This window comes from Coloeus monedula, assembly GCF_965178545.1.
Source record: "Coloeus monedula genome assembly, chromosome: 1".
Classification (NCBI taxonomy): Eukaryota; Metazoa; Chordata; class Aves; order Passeriformes; family Corvidae; genus Coloeus; species Coloeus monedula.
The window spans coordinates 44204929-44231730 of NC_138781.1; the positions used below are offsets into that span (position 1 = coordinate 44204929).

The following is a 26802-nucleotide window of genomic DNA, read 5'->3' on the forward strand; positions in this document are numbered from 1 at the left end:
GTCCAATTCCCAGCCCTGCACAGGACACCCCAAGAATCACACCATGTGCCTGAGAGCATTGCCAAAAGCTTCCTGATCTCTGTCAGGCTGGTGCTGTGATCACTTCCCTGGGGAGCCTGTTCCAGTGCCCAACCACCCTCCGGGTGAAAGTCTTACTCCTGATATCCATTCTAAACCTCCCCTGACTCAGCTTCATGCTATTTTCTTAGTCTGTATGATGATGAAAAGGATATTAAAAAATTAGCAATTTACCGCCTGTGGTTTTGATCTTTTTTCTCCAAGGTAATTAGTTCCAGTCACAGTTTTTTCCCTCATTTCTCTCTTTATCTGCAGACTTTAATGACACTGTTTTAGGGGAAAGGCCATAGTAAGCTCATGTATGCTAATGCAAGTCATATTTAAAAACATTCAAAATATTTACGCCAATCAGTAGGCATTTTAAGGAGGTCGTGTTATAAATGCTGCCGTAGTTTATAACGTTTTTGGGAAATCTTACATCTGGTGCAGAATATGGGGAAGTTGGCGAGGAGCTCAAGAGTCCTGTAACAACTCAGGAGGGTGGTTAGCCAACCACATAAATCAGTGATTCAGCCTCGGCAGCCTTAATGTGGCATTTTAACACCGCTTCTACAGTCACGTAAGTAATGGGCATCATTTTAAAAAGCGTGCTCTGGCTTTTTAACTGTTCAACGCGCCTTTCACGGCCTGAAGCCGCCCCGGCAGGAGCCCACCGGTCCGGCACACTCCTCAGGCGACGCGCAAAGGTAACGCGGCGCGGACCTCCTCCCGCGCCGGCGCGACGCGTGCGCAGGGAGCCATGCCGGTTCCCGGCAGAACAAGGCAGGGCAGGGCAGGGCAGGGGGCGAGGGTAGGAAGGAAAGAAAGAGGGCGGGCGGGAGAGAGAGAGGCGGAGGGAAGGGGGAGGCAGCGCGGAGCACATCAGGTGACCGCGTCCCGTGACGGCCCCGGGCCGCACGGCGGCTGCGCCGAGGGGGCGGTCTCGCTGCCCGAGCTAAGATGGCGGCCTCCAGCGCCAGGCTCTGAGGCAGCGGGAGCGGTGTAGCGGCTGCCGCCCGCCCGGCCGGCCGGAGGGTGAGGGGCGAGAGGCGAGAGCTCCGCTCAGTGCCCCTTCGCCCTTATCACCGGGAAAGCGCATTGCTGGTGGGGGCAGGTCCGGGCAGCGCGGGCTCCCCGGCCAGGTAAATCCCAGCGGCGGGGGAGGTGAGGGGGCGGCGGCAGCCCCCACCTCCTTCCACGGTCCCGGGCGCTGCTCGGGGCCGGGTGGGTGGGCGGGGGGCGCGCCCGGCCCGCGGGGCTGTGCGGGGAGCGGGGTTGGGGCTGGGGCAGGACTCGCTCTGCCGCCCGGGGGCTGATGCTGCCGCCGGCACAGCCCCAATCCTGCCCCAGCCGTGAGGGGCCTGGGGCGGTGAGCGGGTGTCCCTCGTCCCCAGCGTGGTGCCTGTCACCAGCCGCGCGCAGCCCTTCGCTTCCTGTATCCGAGCAGGGGAGCGTCTGGGGTTGTTCTCCAGCCTCAGCCCGCCCGGTGCTTCACTCGGCGTGCCCCGCACCTGATGCGGCTTCTGTAGCCGCCGGGCAGAATTTGTCCTCTTTCTTAGAAGAGTACTGACGTGTCCATTAAGAAAAGGCATGTTATTTTTCTTCTCCTGCCCTCAGATCAAAATATACCCGTCAGGAGATGCTTTGTGAAATAATTTATGAAGGATGGGAGAGATACGATCTCACAGAGAGATGAGATTTTGTTTCTTTTTTGAGTGCTAACTCAAAATGTCTGAAGAGCATGAGCAGAACTAGATGCATCTTTCAGAAAATCTACCCTTAACACGCTTATTTTTCCAAGACTGTTTGAATTTCTCCCATGGATGCTTTTAGCTTGATTTTTGTTTTATGAAAGTCAAAACAACTAGGCATATTGGATGGTTTTCTGTCTGCAGTGAGCTGCCAGCAGTCTTTGGGATAGATTTTCCTGTCAGGTGGTGTGAAGCTTGTACCTTCATAGCTCTGTCTCTACTGAGGGCCGAGTTCTGAGCCATAGTAATGTTGTCTTAGCACTTCAGTTGGGAGGGAGAGGTCTTTTTTCTCTTTTCGGCTTGGTTCCCTCAAGCTGAGGGAGTGTTTGAGCATTCTGCTTGGGGGAAAACATAGGCCTAGAAGTTTATTCAGAGACTTCCTGTGAATGCACTTAATCTCTGCTTTGTGGCTGCTTTTGAAGTTAATGTAATCTGAAATGTGTTTTCCCTTTTTCTCCTGTGCTCTTTCACAAATAAGATCTTTAATGGTTGGAGTAGATACAATTGAGTAGATAACTGCTTCGTTTCCTGTTACGTGGCGCTGGTTAGATAATACTGCATTTCAGAAAATAATCCTTGTTTTAGAATTGAAGTTCTCTGAAGCTGAAGTCTTTTTATTTGTTGTTGATTATTAGATTTGTCTCCATAGGCCACTTACATGTAGTGAGATATGTTGAAAAGAAGGAGGCTGTTGAAGGGACTACTAGTGACTTGAGTTTCATTTTAGGATTGAGTTAGGAAGATGCTCTACAAACAGCCTGCCATGAATAAAATCAAAATAACAGAACCAGTATTACAGATGTGAAACTTAAGCTTGGCTCTAGCCTGCTTCAGTTCATAGATATGCAGCTTGGTCTAATTCCTGTCTACTATAGGCAGCCAAGTGCCAGAACACTTAACTAGAAGTTACTGGCGCCTTTCTATTATTACTGACAGTTTTTTCCACTTGCAGCAAATATCTGAGTGTTTGGAGACAGAGCTGCATTTCTGTCCCTGTGTGGTATCGACTTTCCAGGAACTTTAAGCTTGTATTTCAGCCTTGTTGGGACACATTTTTTAAAAGATTTATTTCATATGTGTTGCTTGCTCCTCTGGGTGTCATGTGGCATTTTTCATAGTTTCCAAGCACGTATTTGTCCTGAGGGACTGAATCACTGTGTATTTCTAGATTTTAAGTGATATGCTGAGGCTTGGTCTTGAGAGCCAGATCTGTTTTTCATACTGAAGAGGTGACTTTGCTTTAACTTGTTTGAAGCTCAGTAAGTGACTTAATAATTCTTCTGCTGGCATTCACCCATATCTTGAAGTGTTAACCTTCAACTGCTTAGCTTCCTGATTTGCTTCCAAAAAACTATTCTCAAGTCAAAAAAAATTAACAACTTTCTTGCCTCACTAATAAAACAGAACATTATTCTGAAGAAATATGGCAAGATTGCTAAACTATGACTGAAAGGGACACTTTTTTTTTTCTTCCTTCCCTTAGTGAATATATCCTTTTGTTCTGATAGTCACCTGTCTAGCTGGTGAATCGGATTTGTTCACTGGTAAAGCAGAATGCTAATATAAATTTAAAAGAAAACCAGAATCTTCCACACTTTTTCTTGTCCTCAACACTGGTCGTCAGTGAGGGAATGGAGGATGGATGCTAACGTTGTCACCATCATTTATGGTAGTAATAAGGCTGAAATTCTCAGCCTGTTTCTGTTCTGGGCCACTGAAGGTGGGATTGCTGCTATCACTGCAGCAGACTGCATGTAGCTTCTTTTAAGGAGCTGGTGGGTCTTATCTCCTGCCTCTCTTACAAAAAGGACTGAGAGTTCCTACACTACAGATGAAGAAATATGTTTGCACAGCTAATTAGGCTGTAGTACTTCAGGAGAAGAGTATACTGTTCAGGGAAGAGGAAAAATTAAGGCTTGTTAAAAAGAATCTGTCTGAAGGCAAAACTCTGCCAGTTAGTGACCACAGCAGTGAAAGTGGTAGCTGAAACATAGCTAAAACATTTCAGTGCAGGAAAACTCACTTATTTAGATAATGGTTTTAAAGATGCAGAGGAGTAGATGACTGGAAATCAGGCTCCAGACCCTTAAGCTAGAAGGCAGGTATGTAGAACCACAGAATAACACTACCTTAGGGGTTTTTTTAGTGCTTTGCTCTCATTTCTTTCCAGTTGGTCACTGCTTTTCTGTTCATGGTATGTCTTCTCTCTCAGAAAAGTTACACTTGAGCTTCCTATGAGTGTCTGTCCCTTCGTAGTAAAGACTTTCCAAGAAGTCTAACTTGTATTCGGCCATGCTGAAATAAGTCTTTAGAACAAAATCTCAGTTTCTTATCTGCATTTCTCTTCCTCTTTTGCCCACAAAATCTTATTTTCTTATCAGCCATTTCTTTTACTCCTTCCTGCAGTGGAACAGAATAATAATCCTGTGTGGCTCTGAATCCTACCTTGCTAAACCTTCGCTTAAGAAAGATATTGAGGCTTTGTAATAATAGAGGGATAATATGATCAGGAAAGAACTCAGTCTGAACTCTGCACTAAACTTTGAGCCCATGTCCAAACTTCCAACTTATTAAATAAATTGAAGGAAACTTATGTATAAGTACAGCTGTGCCTATTGCTTTGATGCAAGGTTACAGCTTTGCTTCTGACTCAACAAGTGGTAGTTTGAGACTGACTTGTCTCAGTTTCCTGAAATAGATTGTTTTCCCAGATGGTAGTTTTGTCTGAAGAATGTGAAATCCTGGAAAATAAAAAGTGCATGCAAATTGAGCATAGCTTGTGTAATATACCTACTTGTGTAAAAGGTCCCTTTCAACTCAAGCTAATCTATGTAGCTTAAACTCTGAGGCAGGGGGAGTCCTGGAAGCAGTTCTGGCCCTTTAATTTAAGGGGTTGCTATTTCTGGTACATGAGGCACACAAAAATCTGGTTTCAGCTCTTCCCCTAAAGCTGTTTCACTGCTATTTACGGTACTACAGGAACCAAATAGGAAAGTATTGTTGAACTGCAGTCCTGTGAAAAAGCTGATTAAAATATCCAGGGGATATTTTGGGGAGCTGGGGTCCCAAAAGAAGTTGCAATTTGTAGACAATACTTTGCCTGCAGAATCCTTGGATTATTTGACTATAGTCTGCATCAGCATTCAGCATGTGCACTCTCAACTAAACAAATCATGTTTACAAACTGCTACTTTCAAAGTAGGTTTTGCCTCTGCTCCAGTGGAATTGGAACAACTGGGTGTTTCTCTAGTATCAAAACTTTGAAAACCATCAGTATGGGATATGCAATAGCTGTGCTGCAAAGTATTCAAAATAACCTTTGAAGTTGTGACTTCTCTACTCCTAGGTACCCCAGAACACGGAGATGATTGTTAAAGTTAGTGCTTTAGTGTCCTGGATGCTTTTATGAGTGAAGTAACAAATTTCACTCAATTTTTGTGTTAAGTCAGTTAACTTTTTAAAGGTCTATTGAATATGGGAAGAAGAGGTAAAGGTAACAAGAATGTTCTCTTATTTTAGGAAATGAATCTGATAGGACTAAGCAGGCCACTATAGCTTACACTGGCAATATGGCTAAACTTGATTAGTGGTAAAGCCTGATGTGTTCTGCAAAGTCAATGGTTATACTGTCTTCGGTGCTAAAATGACAGTCTATCACGCTGTAGATAGTACAGCAAGAGTGATGCCACTCTGGTTCTGCTGGAATGAGTGAAGGAAGAGAACTTTTTGGTTTCTTCTAAAGTATCTTTGTCTTTGGTATGAACTATTTTTTTCATCTTGTTCTTACTGTGGAATCAAAGACAGCTGGAAAATAATTGCTGGACTTTAACACAGCAGCTCAGAACACTGGGCTATTGTTAGCCCTTCTCTCTGTTACACTGCTGGAAAATGTGTACAAGAATTAATTGTTACTAGACTTGGGCATGTATTGCCCCTGTGGTAGCCTCCTCAGTGGGAGGGACGGTTGCAATCACTGTCCAGAAGCACAATGGGTAAAGCATCAAAGCTAAATGATTTTAGTAGTTTTCATCTAAACAAAAAAGCAGTCTGGTGAATTTGTCACTTGCACTTCAGGTACAATACTTCATGTATCAGTATCCTGATTCTAGTTAGATGCTGGTGTTAAAATTACTGGAAGCTGCTGGTAGCTCATAAATTAATGTTTCTTAGTTCTGTATTATTAGGAGTAGATATTTACAACCTTGAGAATATCTTGCTTTAAATACTCTAGAGCAAGTGGGAGACCCAATAGAGCTGGTCGGAGGAGTCTGGTATTGGTGAAACTGGAATTACAGATAAACAGGTCTTTTAATCCTGTACTTAGTGGAGCTAGTCTTGTTATAAGCCTCTTATTTTATTTTTACTAATACTTTAGTCAATGTCAAGGAAATGGCTTTGAAAGAGAGGCATGAAGATTGAGTATAGGACATGTTGTTCTGAAAGATAACTTTAAAACAAAATTACCCGATCTAAAGTGTGCTGCTGTACAGCAGGATCTGTGTAGTTTGGGTAGAGTGTAATGGTTTGATTCTTATCCATGGTAATAATAGTTCTTAAACCCAGCAAAACAGAGAACTTCAGGAGTAATCAGAATGTTTTGGGTTGGAAAGGACCTTAAAGATCATCTAGTTCCAACCTCCCTGCCATGGCAGGAACACCTTTCACTTGACCAAGTTGCTCAAAGCCCCATCCAGTCTGGCCTTGAGCACTTCCAGGGCTGGTGTAAGGGTGTCCAGAACTTTTCTGGGCAAAACCTGCTCCAGTGCCTCACCATCCTCACAGTAAAGAATTTAATCCTAATGTCTAACCTAACCCTCCCCTCTTTCAGGTTAAAGCTGTCACTCTGTCCTGTCACTACCTGCCCAAAGCCCCTCTCTGGCTTTCTTGTAGGTCCCATTAGGTCCTGGAAGGCTGCTGTAAGTTCTCCCTGGAGCTGCCTTTTCTCCAGGCTGCACAACCCCAGGTCTTAGCCTGTCTGCACAGGAGATGTGCTCCAGCTCCCTCCCTGGCCATCTTTGTTGCTCTCCTCTAGACTCACTCCTAGAGGTGTGCACCAGGTCCTCCTTATGCTGGGAGCCCCAGAGCTGGACACAGTACTGCAGGTGGAGTCTCACGAGAACAGAGCAGAGTGGAAGAATTGCCTCCCTTGGCCTGCTGGCCACTCCTCATTTGATGCAGCCCAGAATGTGCTTCTGGGCTGTGAGCACATGTTACTGGGTTGTGTCAAATTTCTCAGCAACCAACACCCCTAAATCCTCCTCAGGGCTGCTTTCAAGCCGTTCTCCACCCAGCCTGTATTTGTGCTTGGGATGCCCCAGCCCAGGTGCAGCATCTTGCATGTGGCCTTGTTGAACTTTGTGATGTTGGCACGGACCCACTACTCTCACCTGTCAGAGCCCCTTTAGATGTCATCCCTTCCCTCCTGCCTGTCAGTTGCACCATGCTGCTTGGTGTCATCAACAAACTTGCAGACAGTCCACTGTTAACACCTGGCAAAGGTGTTTACGTGGTGCCAATCTCAATCTTGACCCCTGAGGAATGCCACTTGTCACTATCTCCACTTCAGCATTGAGCCATTGACAGCAACTCCTTGAGTGCAACCCTCCAGACAATTCCCTATCCACTGAGTGGTCCCTCTGTCAAATCTGTGTTACTTCAGTTTAGGGGCAAGGGTGTCATGCAGGACAATGTCAAATGCTTTGCACAGATCCAGGTAGATGATGTCAGCAGTAATAATGCTGTTGAGTATCTTGTCCCTCATAAAACTGTCTCCAAAAGCTGTCTTTAGAGAATTTAACTTGCCACAAGTCATTGGAGTATTAGTTCTGAAGATTTGACTCAAAGACTGAGTCATTGAAACATGTAAATACTGCTCTTCTCTCTTCCCAGAGGCAGGATCCCAAGTTTCCTTTAGTAGGTAGTGATGATTGTGCTGGTTCTTCACCTGAGGGAAGGAGTTCTAGAGTTCATTTTAATCAGGTTATCCATTCTTCATGTTTATGACTCCATAACCGCTACAGCCTTTGCTCAGAAAGAAAATAACCTGAAGTTGTAGAGGGTAGAAATTAGTGCTGACCTAATGTTACGGGTCATCCATCTGAAAATAAGAAATCTTCATTTGCCAAATCAAGCAGAGTTAGCTGAAAGTAAAAGGATAGTGGGTTGTTATCTAACTTTCAGTGGGGTACTGTCTGCAATTGGGTTCCTTGAGAGTTGCTTCAGGCAAGCTGTGTTCTTGCAGACCAGCGTTAGTGCGTGATGTTTTGGGGATGCCACCATGTTATTGCTGTGAACCTGAGAGTAGTACCAGTCTTCAATCAGTAACATGGAAGCCTGTTTTAACACATTTGAAAATAAAACTAATGCTGTAACAGTAAATGAAGAGTGACAACTTCACTCTTGTATTTAATCAGGGAATGTCTGCTTAACTTCCTTGTATATGCAATAACAACACAGTGAAGTAAAAGGGAGGTTAAATTCTGAACTACTCAACATGCATTTGTTTCAGGCATTGAAAATAGTAGTGTTTACAAGCATTCCCTAGAACTTAGCAGCTCCTAAAGCAATGGTCCACTCAAGCAGTTGTGGGCAAGTTTCACTAAATTCCTCTGTGTGTGTGTGTGTGTGTGTTTAGGGAATAGATATTCCTGTGTGAAATAAGCATGTCAGGATGTTAGTGGTGAGATTGCATAAACTTTTCAGCACAGGAATGGTACTTAGTCAGCTCTTTGATCACAATGCTTAGCTAATAAGTAAGTTTCTCAACCTCAAGTTCTGTTTCAGACTGGAAAACAAACTGTTCTATGTATCCAGGTAGCTCCTTACTGTTTATTTCAAAATTCCAATAGGACTTTGGCTTAGCTGGAGTTGCAGGTAGAGGGCACTCAAATAATTTTGATATCACACAATTTTCAGGAGTAAAGCATTTTGGAGGTGACATAAAATATACTAGAATTTGCATGGGCAAAGGTGCAGTGAAAGTAGAGTGATTGTAATATGGCAAATGGGACATAAATTACTGGAACCTGGTACTGTTAAGGAGTAGCTGGTGTAACAAATGCAGTGAAGAAACTAATAATTCTTGTGCATTGTTTGATAAACATAAGTTTAAAAACAAAGTCTTTTTGTCTTGAAGCATATTGATGGTTAGTGAACTTTGGTTTTAAATAAAAATCCTGAGGATTAACAGGATATCTCCTTTGTTTTCAGGCTTTGGCACAGAATGAATATAATTAGAGAAAACAGAGATCTTGCTTGTTTCTACACAACAAAACATTCATGGAGGGGAAAGTAAGTAGTTTGAAGTTTGTTAATTTTGGTTTTTTGTTTTTAATGTTTTGTGTGACATTTCTCCTCTGTTATTGGATTTAACTGCATAGTTTTAACCTCATCCAACAGATGGATGAAAATTGAACTAAAGGCTCCTGCTGCTCAGTCTCTGAACTGAATGTATCTTCACTAGAATCAGTTTGGATTGTACACACTGTGTTTTACCCTTCAGTGTAGCTCTGAAGTGGACCACCTGACTTAGCTTCTGAGTCTCCTGAACTTACTGTATAAAACACTAAATTTAAAGTGGAAATGCTTCTTCTCAGAACAGGTTTATGGAGGAACAGTGTCTTATGTACTTTAATAAATGAGGATCACTAGTCCACACATATACTTAACAAGCTGTATAACAGATTACCTGTTAAACTACTAACTGAGATAATTTGAAAAATTCTGCTAATAGAAATAAACCTGATCCTAATGGTGGTCTTAGAGAATTTTTGGTGATGCTTCTGTCTGCTAAAGCTTGGTAATGTCTAATAAAATGATCCACTAAGTTATTGTAACTGGTATCTGTTATACTGTGTCTGAAGTCAGCTCTTACAGGACTGTTTTTGGTATCCTTACCGACTGTTCCTTTTCACATGCATAGTATCTCTGTAGAATGGGGTTTCTCCTTGCTAGCTAAACATCAACATAATGAAGAGGGTGAGTTATCTGCACCTTGGGAACATGAGAACTGCTTGATTGTAATGGTTATATAAAGAAGTACAGTCCTAATGTGTTGTTTGGCCAATAAATTGAAACTGGTTGATTTATTTTGCCTGTCTGACACATTCATCCTATCAAAGACTGGGAATACTGAGAAGGAAAGAAGGACAGAATTTCAAGGAGCAGCAGTCATGGATCTTTCCATGAATTGTGAGAGCTCCCTGCTTTTTTGTCAGCAAAAATTAAAACTCTGGGTGGTTCAGAGTCCAGACTAGACTGAGCAGCTCTCTGAGTGCAAAATCTTTCCTCTACCAAGACAGAGTTTCAATTGACTTGAAAGAAATTGTTTAATATTTACTTTTATCTCAGTAGAATTGTATCCAGTACTTGAGTAAATTGAGTTGTACCTGAGTTATGATCCATGCATTTGGAGTTGTGTGGGCATGGGTGAATAAACTATTTCCCTTAGTAACAATAAGGTACTATATTGGGGTAGAATATTAGAAGTTTGTCCCTCCTAGTCTTTCTGTTAGAAAACACCTGGTCTCTTTCTCAGAATTTTCTGTGGCATATGTGCAAATTTAGTGTGTGTGTGATTTGAGCTGTTTGGTGAAAACCAAATGCATAAACCTCAGATTTCTTCTTTTGCCCAACTCTTTTCATTAAAGAGCCTGAGGCAAGCTCTTGAAGTTATGATCTTGAACCTTGATAGTAATGTTCTGGTACACTTACAGAAGTCTTAGAGAACTTCAGGCTAAGTCTAAAGTTTAGGACAGATTCAGTTTAAAAATTCAGTGGTGTGTTAGTACTTTTATAATGAAGGGGAAAGAAGTAATTAGTAAGTAGTTGCCTCTTGTTTGTTGCAGCAGAAGCTTATTTGGTTTTTAGTAATTTTATATTTGAATGCTTTAGTCCACTCAGTTCATAGTTCTACATTCTCGGTATAATCTATGTATAACATTAAAAAATGTAGTAACTTAATGTGTGGTGCTAAATGAGCCTGAATAATTTTGACTACTCATAGAATTTGTCACTTTGAATATGGGCTCTGTGTGTGTGTCCATAAAGTATTTCCTAGTAGTATAAATGATGATGCTCCAGTGTTAATCTGTAGATCTGTAAAATTAATGAAGATTGTTTTTCTGTTGGGTGTGGTAGTATGAAATTTGTCTACCAGGTTCATTCTGATTAAAAAGATCTCTGCAGTGCTTTGAAATAATTAGTGAATAGGCAAAAGCTTTTTTACAGGGAAGAGGATGTTTGCTTCAACTCTTCTCAAAACAGCCTGGGATTAGACAGTACTGCAGAGTAGTTTGAGAGATAATTAATAGTAAACTCTTCAAGTCCTGAAGGTGTGAATACCTTTCTTACGTATTTAAAGGCGAAGTTCTGAACAGGAGTAGGCCATGTGTAAGAGCTGACTTCTGAATCTACTCTGTTCATGCAGCAGGACTTGGGCCTTCTGAATTTACCTGGGGAGAGGAAACAAGGGAAACTCAGCAAAACTTCTGTTCTGTTTTGTGTTCCTTGCCCCATCCCATATTAAGAATGCTGGAAAATAAATGCTTCCTAGATCTCAAAATGTAGACTTGAGCGTGAGGGGAGAAAAGGAAGGGGCTGTGATGTTTGGAAGCTGGTCTTCAATTATGTGTAATGGTTGCAAATCTTTACTCTGCCACAAAGCACTGTGCAGCTCATAGTAGGCTAAGTAAACAAAACCTTGAGCAAGTAATAATGAGCTTTATTACCTGTGATATGTTGTTCTAAAGAACTTAAGCCTTATTTATAAGTTGTATAAAAGACAGAATACCTACCTAAATTGTGCAACAAGAGGAGAGGGAACAGTTGGTTTCTTCTTATGAACTAAGAACTGGAGCATTCTTTGACAGGCTGAATGTAGTGGAATTATTAGCAGCTAGAGTAGCTTCAAACATTCTGCTTCATTACTTCATGACTTCCTTGACCGGCATCTTAAATAAGGAAATTTCAACTATGTGGAAAAACAAATAGGTTTTGCAAATATATTAAACATCCTTAAGGTGGCAGATCGGTTCAATACAGGCGTTCCTGAGCCTTGAAGAAAATAAGCACTTGTTTAATTCCTAGGTAAACTCTGTGCCAGTAACTTGCACCAGTTTATTGGAATAATAATGGAAGATGGAAGGGTATTAAGTCTGTGAGATTGCCTGACTGTCAGATAGATGCTCTTGACCTTCCTGGTATAAGGGATATGTGGGAGCTGCTCAGAATATATTTGAAGCCCATGCAAAGTTGACCTTATATAGAAATGATGGCTTGTGCTGCAGACCTGTCAAGTGAGAGGGGAAAAGGGACTGCAACACAAGAATGCAGAGAAGGATGGAAGAAGTGACCTGCTGGTTCTTGATGCAGTGTCTAATACGGCACAGATTCAGATTAGTTAAGCACCTGGTTGATAATATCTTTTCCAAGCAAACCCACAGTTTGCCCAGAACTGAAACTTAAATTCACTCAATCATTTTTAATGTGGACAACTAGCCAAAGTATTTTTATTTGGTTGAAGTTCAAGAAAGGCATCCATGTTCAAATGCTGTTGCTTTAGTCAGAGAGTACTTACTGGTACTGGCTCTCATTCAGGTTTGGCTTTACTTTTTGGGCCGGATGGCTTCCAGATGGAAGCACCCTGTAACACGGTTAGTGCAAATAATAAGGTATTATTAATAATCAACTGTTTCAAACACTGCTTAGTTATGTTGCAGAACTTTCAGATTCAGAAATAGGTAAAGAGTCTTTATTTGTTCAGGGTATGTTTTGAAGATAATCTAGGAAATGAAGCTATGGTAAGGCTTCGATTTTGCACTTGATGCATCTAAATGCCTTGGCTTTAGCTCATTGCTGGTTGTTTCTGATACATCTGAAACACCAGCAACTACCTTGCTACAGCTATTGTTTAAGCCCTGGCATAGTTAACATATCTATGATATCGATGTACAATGACTATAGCTTCAGTGATCTGAGTCTAGTTCTAGAGTTTGGTAGCTTTGGTTTCCCTCAAGATGGAGAAAATCAGGCTTGGCCATAGTAGTGCTTTGACTTGGTACAATATTGTGACCAGTTGTGTGAATTGGATTTCGTGTTAAAACTGTTGTCTGAGACAGCTTCAGACAGATGCTTTAAACTGTTGCAGGAATGGTTGGGGGGTTTTTTCCTTATCTGTGTAGCCTTAGAATTTTTTCTGGTCTAGTAGTACCTTTCAGTGCAAGTTCCAAGAGTCTTTGATCCTGACTTAGCAATTAACTTAAGAAAAGGTATACATAAATAAATATATTTAGTAGTATTTAACTTGTACGTCCCCTTTATGGATATATAGAACAGAAGAGCTTAACATATTGTAAGGGTAAACTTCAGGCTAAGAACAAAGAAAATTCCATATCCGTTTCCTAACAAAGACCTGTATATATCTTCTTAACATTATTTTTGCAGTTCAGCAGGGGTTTTCCTGTGACTTCTGGAGAAACTTAACACTTTTTTGTTTTCTAGATATAAGCGAGTCTTTTCAGTTGGAACCCATGCTATCACCACATACAACCCCAACACACTAGAAGTTACAAATCAGGTAACTATCATTTTTGAAGTTGATTTTTGACTTTCATTCATTATCCAGAGTGAATAGTTACATTCAGGCTTTAGAAACCATCTAGTCTGACTCTCAGAAATGCCAGAAGGTGTGGCAGCTGTGTACAAAAGCACACATAACAGAAGGTCTGTGTTGCCTTCGCTGACTCCACAAATACCCAGTAAGGTTTTCTACTTTTAGGCAATTTCTCTGTTTTGGCCAACAAGTAGTAATTTGCCTTTGGCTGTGCTGTTCCAAAGGAACTGGGGTAAGTTTGATCACTGCTAAGCTATGTCCCTGAAGGGAGTCAGGACACTCACTTACTTTGCACAGTATCAAATAGGAAGTTCCAGCTAATGCTGACTGTCATCTTGTTACAGCCTGTCCCTGGGTTATTACAGCTTCTAAGGGGTTTAGAAGCAGGGGGAGATGTAGCTGTAAAATTACTAGCAGTATAACCTAATTACTTTCAATTTTCTAGTGGCCTTATGGAGATATCTGTAGTATTTCTCCTGTTGGAAAAGGACAAGGAACAGAATTTAGTCTCACTTTTCGCAAAGGGAGTGGAAAAAAATCTGAAACACTTAAGTTTTCCACAGAGCACAGAACAGAACTCCTTACAGAGGCACTGGTAAGATTTTTATTTTTATTTTCTTCAAGCAAGCAGTAAGTACTTGGTTACCATTACCATTTGTGGTAGCTTATTATGCTTTCTTTCCCTGCATAAAAAGTAGGAAAGCAAGTTTTTTGAGCTGTGATGTTAATGAACTTGATCTAGTGTCAGTTGCAGCAAGTACTGCATGATTTGTAAACAGGGAGTAAAGCTACAAATATTGAATATATTCAACTGCAGTGGAATGGTGAGCCTTCTGAGGAGGCTTAATATGAGTCCCATGAAACAGAGTCAGCTTAAATGTAGACTTTCTGGATAGATTGGCTGTCATATTTGCATTCATTCATGGTTAACTTTTTTAAAAACAGAGATTCAGGACAGACTTCTCAGAAGGAAAAATCACAGGACGGGTAAGTGTCTGGCTTATCTGCATCATGTGTAGTTTTAAGGAAATTATCTAAAGACTTCTACTTTGTTCATGTATTTTATGGTTGTGCTATATGTGCTACCTAAAATAGCTTTTGTGAATTTGGATCTGAAGTCTTTAAGAGAAAGTGGAGTTTGTTCTGAAGCAGGAAACCTCTTTACCAGTAGAATATTTGAGCTCTCTTCACCTGGCCTGAGCCTTATGCTTGTACATGGACTATGAATCTTACTGTTGAAATACAGGGCTGTGGCATGTGGAGTTCTTACTTGGAAAGAAGAAAAACATTGTTTGATTAGTCAATGTTTACTTTCTAACTAAATGCTTTTCTGCATAACATCCTGAGCATTTGATGCTTCCTAGAATGATTTCTGTAGGTCAGATTACAGACAAGATTGGCATTCACTGAATTGTGGTAACACAGTAATAAGCAGCACAATATACAGAGCTTTATATTTGTCTTTTGGTCATAGAAAATAGCACTTCAAGTGCTTAAAGTTACTGTAAGTAATTTTAAGTATTTCGTAGAATAAATCTTCAGTCGTGAGCATAGTAACACTGGTGGAATATGGGGATCCCCTTTGTCTTACTGTAGTGTAGAACAGACCTCTAACTTTTGCTGGTTTAAATAAGTCTCTATTTGTAATAGAATGTGACTGCAGGCAGTCAAAAATTTTCACTACAGTGATAAATGTACCTTAACTTGATTTAATTGGCTGAATAACAGCATTTGGTATAAATGCTATTTCCTCATCTAACCACAGTGTTCAGAAGTCTGTGAGTAGACCACCTTCTGCAACAAGAGAACTTACTTCTTTCAGGAGTGGCTCTTTTGGGATTCGGTTCTTGCTTCAACATGGATTATTTAAGCTGTGACCTCCTTGTCAGTTGACAGCTACTTTCCTTTGCTTCATAGTGTTCTTAATATAGATAAGAGCATTAAGGGAAATTATATAATTTTTTGAACTTACTAGCTGAGTAGAGAACTATTGCTGTGTAGTAAAGGAGTGTGTGTAGATGTCTAAAAGTAGCTCTCTCTGCAGAGGTATAACTGCTATAAGCATCACTGGAGTGATACAAGGAAACCTGTGATTCTGGAAGTGACTCCTGGAGGTATTGACCAAATTGATCCTGCAACAAATAAAGTCCTGTGCTCCTATGACTACAGAAACATTGAAGGCTTTGTTGATATTACTGGCTATCAGGGAGGCTTCTGTATCCTCTATGGAGGATTTAGTAGATTGGTGAGTATTAAATCAAATATCTTGGTATGGTTCTTAGGATGTTTATAGCTGCATATTTAATAATGAAGCTTCATCATACGTGGCACATACAAGTATGTGCGTCTTTGGGACCCATCTGTGGAGCCTCAAGGTTTATGGACGATCCTAAAAGGAAAGGAAATTAGTTAAAACATTTGAGAGTTATGTATGGGTTTGGTTATGGTTTTTGGTGTGGGGGGTTTGTGTGTGTGTGTGTTGCGTGTTTAAGAACTAGAAAGGATGAAATATCTTGGGCTTTTTCAGGTAGAGAATATGAATGTGATGTGGATGTGGAATTTCCTGTCATTTCTCAAAGTTACAGAAGTGACAGGTAGTGTGTTACTAAGCTACCTAACCGATGGAGGGATTCTATTCAGAAATAGATTGATCAGTGATGCTGTTGCCTCTTTAGACCTGTGATCTGATTACTTGGCAGCTTTGCTTGGGAAATACTGCAGTGTAATGTTGGTTCTAGAGTCATGACAGGGTTTCTGTGTACTGTACTTCAGGATTTCTGTGTACTGTACTTCAAGCAGCTGAAAAGGGTCTTTATGTTATTAACAATAAATTAATTCCTAGGTATAGCTACCTCAGTCTCTACTAACAAAATAGGACTAGATCAGGGTTTCCATGTCTTTTGTACTGCAGCATGCTTTTCTCTGGCATAAAACTAGCAATATATAATTGATCCTCTAGAACTGCCCTTACCTTGCAGATTGCCAGTTGTAGCCCCAGTTGCTTTCTCTGGCGCCTCGCTTCTGCCGGGCTGTCAGGGTCTGTTTCCAGGGGTGGACAGGCAGGTCATGCAGACCATAACTTTAATGGCACACAGATGTGTAGCACAGTGTCCTTGAGGAATAGCTGCTATAGATTTTTTTTTTTTAAAGGCAAATGTAAACTTAATTGTGGATCTCTTGTGCAATGAATATGTTTTTATACCATGCACTTAGCAAAGGCTAGTCTGCCTGCTGTGAACATTCCTTTGTGTTAGGTATATAGTAGAAGATTATTAAACTGTGATTTTCTTCAGCTGTGTTGTATTTTTCACCTGTTAACTTTTTTTCTTGACAAAATTTGCAGCACCTGTTTGCCTCTGAGCAAAGGGAGGAAATTATCAAGAGTGCAATAGAGCATGCTGGCAACTTCATAGGCATCTCTCTGCGGATAAGGAAAGAATCCCTAGAATTTGAGCAATACTTGAATCTTCGCTTTGGAAAGTACAGCAATGATGAGTCTATAACATCTTTAGCAGAGTTTGTTGTTCAAAAAGTAACACCTAGGCACTTGGTAAGGCTATCAGACTGAACATACTTGGTTCCTATTAAGTACTAAGTGTTCTCTTTCCTAGCATGCCTCTCTCTTGTTTTACAAGGAACCTGTGAAAAGAGTACTAGCTCTTACAGAAGCTTGCTTAGTTGAGAGGGATCCAGCTACCTACAACATTGCAACTTTGAAACCTTTAGGCGAGGTAAGGTACATTCTTTCTCAGTACCACTACTTCTAATAAAAGCTCTATAAGAGTGGAATTGATAGTATACGTAAGCCTTAATTTGTAGAGTACCTAAATAACACTGCTTCATGAATGTGATCCTTGTCCCTTATTTTTAGGTATTTGCAATAGTGTGTGACTGTGAAAACCCCCAGCTTTTCACCATTGAATTCATCAAAGGACAAATTCGGAAATACTCTTCAACAGAAAGGTAACTGGAGCTTCTGTGCGTTATAGGTTCAAATGAAGTTGCTACTGTAGTGCTTGTGGTTTCTCAGCTTCCATAAACTGACCTTTGGAGGGGTTTATTCAAAGCCTTGCTATTCTAGCAATCTGCCACTTACAAATCAAGATTTGTTACAGGAAATAAATCTCTCCCATTTGCCTTCATCCCAACTTCGAGCAAATCTCTCCAGAAGATTTCTGATGAACATGAAAAGGTGTTGGACAGTTAGATACAGTCTGTTTCTCCTAAGCAATATAGTTGTGGGTATGCTGTACTTGGTTAAGTAGCATATCTGAAAGAAGGGAAGAAAGAACAGTCGAAGTAATATGGAAATGTAAAGGCTGTGAACCCTTTGAGCTCTTTGCTTGAGACAGTCTTAGTTGATTCTATTTAAAACATCCAACAGAACAGTCCCTGAGTGCACTTGCAGTTGTAATACAGTCTAATCCTGCTAAGTGAGGTTTTGCAGAAAGCACAGGGATGATTTGGCTCACAACATGTGTAACTCATTAACAGATAATCTAGAATTGATCTCATTAGTGAAAGGCTGCAGCTGGCTGTACTGGATGTAAGTCAGCTCTCTCCCTGCAGTGAATAAAGGAACACTGAAAGTCTTTGGTTTCTTCTGGAGGTGTAGCTGTCGGCACTAGTGGTAGTAAGAGATTCCAGGTATTACTGCCTTTCATTGTGTGATTTTTTTTCCGCCCCATTTTTCTTATGACTTGGTTCTTTGGCACCACTTCTCTGATATAAATTGTATTTGTGTGTCTTTGTCCCAACCCAGAGATTCTCTCCTGGCTAGCTTGTTGGATGGAGTGAGAGCCTCTGGTAATAGAGATGTCTGTGTGAAAATGACCTCCACACACAAAGGCCAGCGTTGGGGATTACTCAGTATGCCTGTAGATGAAGAAGTAGAGAGCCTTCATCTGAAGTTTTTGGCTGCTCCTCCAAGTAAGCTAATGCTTCTTACATAGGTTTATAGTGCTCTTTAAAGCATCCGGATACTGAATCAGGCATTGTGCACTTAACTTTTGTTATGTCTTTTTCCAGATGGTAACTTTGCAGATGCTGTGTTCAGGTTCAATGCTAACATTTCCTACAGTGGAGTCCTACATGCAGTTACACAAGATGTAAGAATAGAGCCTTTACCCATCCTTCTAAGATGTTGCTAATGCATAAAGAAATTATTGATTGCTATTTTTTAACCAGGGTCTGTTCTCAGAAAACAAGGAGAAGCTCATTAATAATGCCATAACAGCATTGCTCTCCCAAGAGGGAGATACTGCAGCATCTAATGCAGAGCTTGAAAGCCAGTTCCAAGCAGTAAGACGACTAGTGGCTTCAAAAGCAGGCTTCCTTGCCTTTACTCAGCTTCCAAAGTAAGTGCAAAGTCTCTTCATGCTTGGACATAGTAGGTGAAATAGTTCTCGAGGTTTTTTTAGTAACTTGTGTCTAAAACTGAGAAATGGAGTTAGGACTCCCTTCTGTAAAAGATTGTAAGACTCTGTACACGATTGTTACAGTAGTATGAGGTTGTCACCAGGCTTTAGTGTAAATTGAGAATCCCAGGTAATCATTAGCAAGTAAAGCTGATTCTTCCTGTGCTAAATATTCTGTCTTGAGGCAAATACAGTTTAATGATTTTCCTAGAGGAAAAACTTTTAACATGTACCTTCATCTGTCCTTTAAGTAGGCAGTTCTTCATTCTGAAAGTATGCTGATGTCATTCCTATCTTCAGTTCAACACAAGCTAAAATGATGTTAGCAAGTTGTACTTCTGTAGTAAGTACAGATTGCTTGGAGTTTGTCTTAAATAACATAAGGAAGCAGAAAAGCTGTCTGTTTTTCTGAAAACGAGAAATTATTTGAAATATATCTGACTAGGAAATGTAGAGCAACTATAATATACAGAATGATGAGAAGAGTCACAAAAGCACTTAGTCTGAGACCTTTGTAGTTCTGTTTCTTTGTAGTTCTATAACTACACAGATACATCTTTATTTTGATGAATGTGTTTGGCATGTTGTTAACAGTGAAGTCAATATTTTCCTACTAAGAATCTCAAATTTATGAAAATATCAGGGTATTGGCTTGCTAAATGCAATGGGAGCAGACTCCTCTTGGTCACTTTAATTTTAAGATTTTAGTTTCTTATCTTAGTGGTTTTGCTTTCCTTTCAAAAGATTTCGAGAACGATTAGGAGTGAAGGTCGTGAAAGCGCTCAAAAGGAACAATGATGGAGTAACCCATGCCTCTATTGACATGCTTTGTGCTCTTATGTGTGTAAGTATTAAATTTCAGGTTCTTTCACTTTGGAATATATGAACTTCAGGCTATTGACAGATGTGGAAATAGGGACTGCCATTTAACTTGCAGTGTGTTCAGACATGAAATAACTTGTTATACATTGATTTCATGCTGAACTTGTAGGAGGATGTGCTTTTTGTGGGTACAAAGAATGGCTTTTGGATTACAGCTGTTAAGAACTGAGGGTTGAAATGTGACTGCATAGTGAATACTTCTTTTTTTGTAGCCCATGCATGATGACTACGACTTGAGGCAGGAGCAGTTGAACAAAGCTTCCCTTCTTTCTTCAAAGAAGTTCCTAGAAAATCTACTAGACAAATTCAATTCCCATGTGGTAAGTCAAATTTTGAAAACAGATAGCTTCTTTAAGTGCCTTTCCTAATTGCTGTGAAAATGCTTTTGTCATACTTAGATGCATGTTTGAATGTATTTGTACCTGCAATTGAAAATACGGCTCTGCACTGAAGTTTGTTTTAATTAAGCTTGGATCTCGACAGGTTAGGACATAGCTGTCTATACTGCAGAATTTGAATGTCCTGCAACAAATGTTTGCATGTTTAATATGAAAACTGGATGTTTCTCTTAACTAAAAGAATAGTGTAAACTCAAATTGGTGTGATTAAAATAGAAAAAGTAGTTTGAGTCTCTGCTATGCTTTAGAAACCAATACTTTGCCACAGTAGTGCCATACTCAGTAATGGAGTATGCTAAACTTGTAGTTTTTGTTTACAGACTGTTTTAATGCTATGACAGGGAAGAGCACCTTCAGCATCATGAATACTCTCAGGCCACTGTATGTGAATTTACATACCTGTCTTCCTGATTTCAGGATCATGGGACAGGTGCCCTAGTAATTAGTTCACTTCTGGACTTCCTGACATTTGCCCTATGTGCTCCATATAGTGAGACTACTGAGGGGCAGCAGTTTGACATGTTGTTGGAAATGGTGGCATCTAATGGAAGAACATTATTTAAGCTCTTTCAGGTAAGACTTACTTTTCACTATTTTTAGAGGCTTCAAGTAATCAGTGAACATGAAATTTTTCTTATTTTCCTGAAAGACAGGTTTGTCTTCAGCTGGTTAATGTGCCATAATAAACTTTTCTATCTTGGTGAATTTTTTAGTTGCCTATTATTTTGCCTTCAGGTATCAGATTGAGGTGGTTATTCTGTAGTGAATGATATGACAAATCATTGTAGAATAATCTGCCTAAGACCTGTTTCCAGAAACACAGTAAAAAACCACTTGGACATTAAGATAAATTCAATAGATGCACAGATCTTCCCTGATTGGAGAGTCTTCTGCCTTTTTGTTTCTCTCTCAGTAAATGAGAGTTAAGAGAGTTAGAAAACAAGAGTAACATCCTCTTCGGTCGTAAGCCTGTAAGGATTGTAGCATTTTTAGCTAAAATGTCAATGCCTTCTTATTGTAAAAACAATATTTTCTTCTGCTTTTTGGTTAGTGTCAGCCAGTTTCCTCAGTATTATTCCAGCTTCTCTGATATATACTGCTGTTCAGTGCCAGGAGTTCTGTCTGGGAGTTGTATGAGAGATGCTTGTTCAAAGGTATAGGGTAGTAACTCTTCTTAAGGCTAGCTTTCACAAAACTGAGTTGGAGGTAGAACACCCATGTACATTAGTTAAGGAAACTGAATCACAGATGATCTAATCTTCAATTTTTGCACTTGGATAATTTGTTTGTTAACATTCTGTTCTAGCACCCTTCCATGGCAATTGTGAAAGGAGCAGGTTTGGTAATGAAGGCAATAATAGAGGTGAGATTTGATCAATGTTAGCTGGGATTGCATGCTAAATATGTACTGTCTATTTTGGAAGTGCAATTGCTTACCAAGAGAAGTTTGTTACATCAGCTTCTCAAGTGGGGAGTGGGGAGGGGGAAGTTGGAAGGTGAGGAACATAACATCTGCTTAATTGTGAGTGGTTTAATATAGCAACTTGCTTTATCTTACACTTGGGGATTTGGAAAGCATGTGAGTTGGGACATTAGGTAGTGCCTTGCATGTCTTCATACTGCAGTCAAGATTTGGCTGTAAATGTTGTATGTAGCTCAGTCACATACCTCAGAGCCACCAGACTTCTCCTGCATGTTAGAGAGTGTCTCAAGGAGGAGAGGCCATATTTCCTGGGATGCATTGCCAGATGGAATGGGACTGGGATTAGCAAGAAGTAGTGTCCCAGAGCAGACTAGTGATGTCAGCCTTTGTTCTTGCTTTGGCTTTAAGTTTCCATACCACATAATGTATGGGCTAAGTCCATACTTCTTGAGGGTTCCTCATGATTGTTGCAGGGTGACCTTGCTAACTGACTCTTGACACTTCCTGTGTTGAAATTCAGGGCTTAAGTTAGTGCCTCATTGTATCACAATGGCTTATGCATCTGAAATTCATCTAGTACTTTCTTGGAATGGAAGTGAATGAACACTTGAAATAGAGGTATTCCAAATCTTCAAGTTTCCATTGATGTACCTGATAATGTTAGCTAAAAGTTGCTATGTTATTTATTAAAAGTCCTATCACAGACGAGTAAAACTGCTGCAAAAGCTTTTTCTTATTCATTGCAACTGATGTATCTTGTCTGAGTGGCAGTCTTACCCATGTGGCTGTGTAAACTGAACAGCAGCCATTAGTCTTAAATGTTGGCAAAAGTCAAGCAACAAGCAAATATGTGTGGCTGCCATTCTTATGTTTAATCCTAATTTATAATTGTAGTGTGGAAATGGTGCTTCTACTACAACCTCCTGATCTATGATGGGTGATAGGCATCCTGCCCTCTTCAGTTACTGTCCTCAGTTATTGATGTAACTACCAGTTATCTGGTCCATGGCTTTACTACAGCTTTGAGCAGTTGCTGTTGAGAACTTTCACTTAAAACCTATCATACTCTAGCTTCTGGTTTTTGAATATGAGGTGGCATAATTGATGGTCAAGAAGGCCTTGGAACTGTAGACTGAGATAAAAGCAGCTTAACTAAGATTCTTTCTTTAGTAATCATCTTGCCCTGTTTCCAAAGGAAGGAGACAAAGAGATTGCTACCAAAATGCAAGATCTTGCCCTCAGTGAAGGTGCCTTACCTCGTCACTTGCACACTGCTATGTTTACAATAAGCACAGATCAGAGGATGCTTACAAATAGGTATGTCCATCTCACTTGATATATCATGTTTAAAAAAATCTAAGTAATGGCCTAGTGAACATTGGGAGGTCAGGGAAGAAAAGTTGCAGCTCTTCAGGAGAATATTTTCTTTAGCAGCTGGTATGTTTTAGTAGAGCAAGCTTCAGCCAGGATTGCAGCCACTTAATAAACCTTGATTATTTTTTGTTAAGGTGGGCTTGGGTTGGTTACTCATTAATGGCTCAAGTTTTGATTTTTAAATTTCTTTTAATTCAGGGAAAGAAAAGGCAAGTAGAATGTCTGGAACTTGTAAGAAGTTTCAACTTGTACTGTACAACTGTATAAAACCTGGTGTGCACATCTCAGACATCTTGCATGCAGTTAGGGTCACCCATCCTACCTGAGAGAGAAGTTTCCCCACAGAAATTATTCCCTGAATCAACAGTCAGTAGAACTTGTGACCTCTGAGGGAGTGCTGTGGAGGATGAGCAATGAGTTAATTATTTCCACCCAAATACAAGATTATAGCAGCTTTAGGTGTGCATTCCTGAAGTGCTCAGAGTTGCTAAGGAATGTAGGGACAAGTGGAGCTTGTTGCCACTGTGTGTCATCCAGGAGAGAGCTGGTCTGAAACCATCTGTTAGGCCAGTTCTGTTTGGTGCTACTACTTACGACATGCTTGTAGCAATGCTTCAGTTCAGTGCAGTAGAATCCTAGTGATAAAGTTGGCAGGAAGTATCAGTTGGCATAGAAGGCAGGCTCCCAGGAAGGCTTTTCTAGCCAATAACTGGTATTAAGAGCTTCAAGTAGAGCATGTAACAGTTCTTGATGGCTTCTAGACTCTTAACTTTAGTTGTAACTTAAAGTTGGCTGGATAAACTTGCACTTGGTTATTAGATGTTTCTGCTCTATTGCTCAAGTGTTCTTTTGAGGTCTAGATCAAAATGCATGTGCTGCTACTGTTCCACTAACTTCACTGGAACTTCTTAAAGGCAACACTTTAAAGCATGCTAAGCTTATTCTTGAATAATATAATACTTTGTGCTCTTACTCAAGAGCACAAAGCTCTTGCTCATTTTCATTTCATCAGCATGGTAAGGGTGGCAGTTTAATAGTTTAAAAATCTGTTTAAAGTACTAACTTGCAGTTTGTTAATTTCAATGGCTTTTTCAGGCAGTTAAGTAGACATTTGGTTGGCCTCTGGACAGCTGAGAATAAAACTGCTATGAACTTGTTGAAACGTATTTTGGTAAGTAAAAACAGAATATGGAGTAGCAAAAGAATAAAATATGAAAGTTTGCAGTATCGAAGTTGGAACAGTCTATATTGTAAACATATTCCCTTTTCCTTTCAAGGGGGAAGGTCTTGCCTGGGAGATCAGCAGTCTGGCATCTGCTAATTAAAGCATATTGATGTCTAGTTCAAAGCATCTCGTACTCTAAAAATTTTCTGTTACTTTCCTGACACTTTTTAAAATACTTTATGGCACAAAACTTAAAAATAAGGTGTATGACTTCTTTTTCTTGATTAAAAGGACAAAACTGTGGGAGACACTGTAAGCATGTCTCTAATGCTTTCTGTGCCAATAAGAAATTAGGGCATTAAGAGTTCTGTCTATGCTTTCATGCCTTGCCTGTCCAATTTTGCTTGTAATTTGGTTAAACTTATATGTTGTTAGTTCATATGCTGATAGTTCATACGTTCTTTCACCCTTACAGCCTCGTGAATGCTTCTTGCTTAAGTTATTGCAATGGTGTTGTAAGGAATTTTTATATCTGGGAAATTACCAGCTTTTAATTTCAAAATAGCAGTTCCTTCATTTTTGGCAGAGCAAACTGTCCTGATCTTCGTCCCTATCTTACGGAAAGCTTAGTCAAAGAAGACTAACTCATCTCGAATGTCACATGTAACACTTAGTCCATATCAGAGAATGTAGATGGATTCTAGTTTTTTTTCAAAAAAACTAGTTTTTTTTTTTTGGTACTGCCATGGGATCAACTCTTTTCTTCCTGTGTTTTCAAGGTGCATTAAGTGCTGCTTTAAGAAACGGGATATAGCCAAGAGTTCTGCTGCACTGAAGCTAATAATGTGCCTCTGTTAAGCAATTCTGTTGAGGATGATGGCATTTTACTAATCACAGCAAAAAAATGCTGTAGCTTTACATACTTACTTTAGAGTAGAATATAAATTGTGTTTTGAAATCTCTGATTTAAAGAAATTATCTTATTATCTAATGTGATGGTTTCTATTCATTAGCTACATGTGTGTTGACACTGTTTTTGAATGTTTTTAGCCACCAGGTTTGCTGGCATACCTTGACAGTGCTGATCCTGTTCCTGAAAAAGATGCTGATAGAATGCACGTTAGAGATAACCTAAAAATTGCAACTGTAAGTAATTGTAGTTATCTTACCTATTCCATTATACAGTTGTACAGTCTTAGTGACTTTCCTAATACAGATACTTGACTGCTGCATTGACTTGCAGCGAAGATAACCCACAACTTTTAAGTAATTGGTTTTATTCTGCAGGATCAGTATGGCAAGTTTAATAAAGTGCCAGAGTGGCAGAGACTGGCTGGAAAAGCTGCAAAAGAAGTTGAAAAATTTGCCAAAGAGAAGGTGGATCTAGTCTTGATGCACTGGAGAGATCGAATGGGCATAGCTCAAAAAGAGGTAAAAGTATTTTAAACTCTTTGTTAGAGTAACTTGACTAAGTCACAGTTGAGTGGCAGAACACACACTTAATAGTAAAGAAGTGTTGTGATGTGAGAGTGCTTCTTCCTTTTAGCAGAAACTCTCTACCTCATACTATTCTCAGGTTAGGAATGGATTCCAGGCAGAATGTAAACAAGGCAAACGCATTCCTTCAGCATATGTATTAAGCTTTAGCCAGCCTTATCAAACTGGAGTGCAGCCTACATGCATTTCTTGTAAGATAATTATACAGATAGAGAAGAGAAAATTCCTTGAAATGCAGCAAAGCCAGTTTTTGAAGTATATTTAGAAGAAACGGAATATTCTTTGTGTTCAAAATTATGTACTTTACACCAGTGATATTTTAGTTATGGAACCTGCTTGAAGAATCGTGGAATGGCCTGGGTTGGAAGGGACCTTAAACATCATCTTGTTCTACTCCCCCTGCCTTGGACAGGGACAGCAGCTTAGGATTCCCTTGAACATGGGTATCTCAGTGCTTAAACAGCAGCACAAGACTGTACCTAAGGTCACGATTGAGACTGAAGTAGTAAATAACTGTTTTGATCTAATATTATAAGAGGAGAGCTTAAGCACTGCTTGCATTTTTACTGTTGGTCTCCTTTTTTCTTCTAGTTTTATTGCCATGTTCTATATGACAAACTTTGAATTATGAGGTGTTGCCCTTAACTTTCTTTAGGATACTGACGAAGCTGTTTTTATGCATTCTGGAAGTGAAACAATCTGTTGTATATGCAAGGAAGGATGAAAAGTGCAATACAGTTTTGAAAATGCCTTTGTACTTGTTCTGATGTAGTAATAAGCTTTAATTTAGGAAAACCTTAACTTGTTAAAATCTAGCTCAAGTTTGATGTAGACTGTGTGCACCAGTTTGACAGTAATATTTCTGAAATAATGGTGAACTAGGTTCAAAACTGGAGAAATGTGAAAAACAGTGGAAGGTCAATTGCACTTCAAACAACTTGACTTAGATACTGAGTTTAAAGAATAATTTTTCTGTGTGGAGTTCTGAGCTGTATCATTTCACAGTAAATGTGTGCAACTGTAGCTTGGAAAAGGTAGTAGCAAGTTCAGTGTTACCACTTTAAATTACTTCAGTGACTCTGGAGTGTTAAATGTATTTTTCTTTTTCTTCCAATTTTCCTTCATAATCAGGACAGAAACAATATGGTGAGTCTGTATATCTCTGTCATTTGTGTGAACTGTGTTGCTCAGACTTCTGCTTGCATGTGATACGTCATGTAGATTATA

General features: G+C 40.0%; 1 protein-coding gene across 2 annotated transcripts in view; it reads left to right on the forward strand.

Moving 5' to 3' along the window:
* Positions 1-1007: 1007 nt before the first annotated feature.
* Positions 1008-26802, forward strand: part of DNAJC13 (DnaJ heat shock protein family (Hsp40) member C13) — a 57650-nt gene continuing 31855 nt past the window's right edge. For both annotated transcript variants that reach the window (XM_082302622.1, XM_082302623.1), the window contains exons 1-21: positions 1008-1199; positions 9018-9098; positions 13308-13383; positions 13865-14014; positions 14365-14406; positions 15464-15664; positions 16763-16969; positions 17055-17150; positions 17291-17382; positions 18182-18348; positions 18448-18527; positions 18607-18776; positions 19581-19680; positions 19931-20038; positions 20534-20689; positions 21423-21479; positions 22735-22856; positions 24009-24084; positions 25129-25224; positions 25366-25509; positions 26707-26721. In XM_082302622.1, coding sequence (XP_082158748.1) covers positions 9031-9098; positions 13308-13383; positions 13865-14014; positions 14365-14406; positions 15464-15664; positions 16763-16969; positions 17055-17150; positions 17291-17382; positions 18182-18348; positions 18448-18527; positions 18607-18776; positions 19581-19680; positions 19931-20038; positions 20534-20689; positions 21423-21479; positions 22735-22856; positions 24009-24084; positions 25129-25224; positions 25366-25509; positions 26707-26721 — 2223 coding nt within the window. In that variant the 5' untranslated portion in view covers positions 1008-1199; positions 9018-9030. The remainder of the gene's footprint in view (positions 1200-9017; positions 9099-13307; positions 13384-13864; positions 14015-14364; positions 14407-15463; positions 15665-16762; positions 16970-17054; positions 17151-17290; positions 17383-18181; positions 18349-18447; positions 18528-18606; positions 18777-19580; positions 19681-19930; positions 20039-20533; positions 20690-21422; positions 21480-22734; positions 22857-24008; positions 24085-25128; positions 25225-25365; positions 25510-26706; positions 26722-26802) is intronic.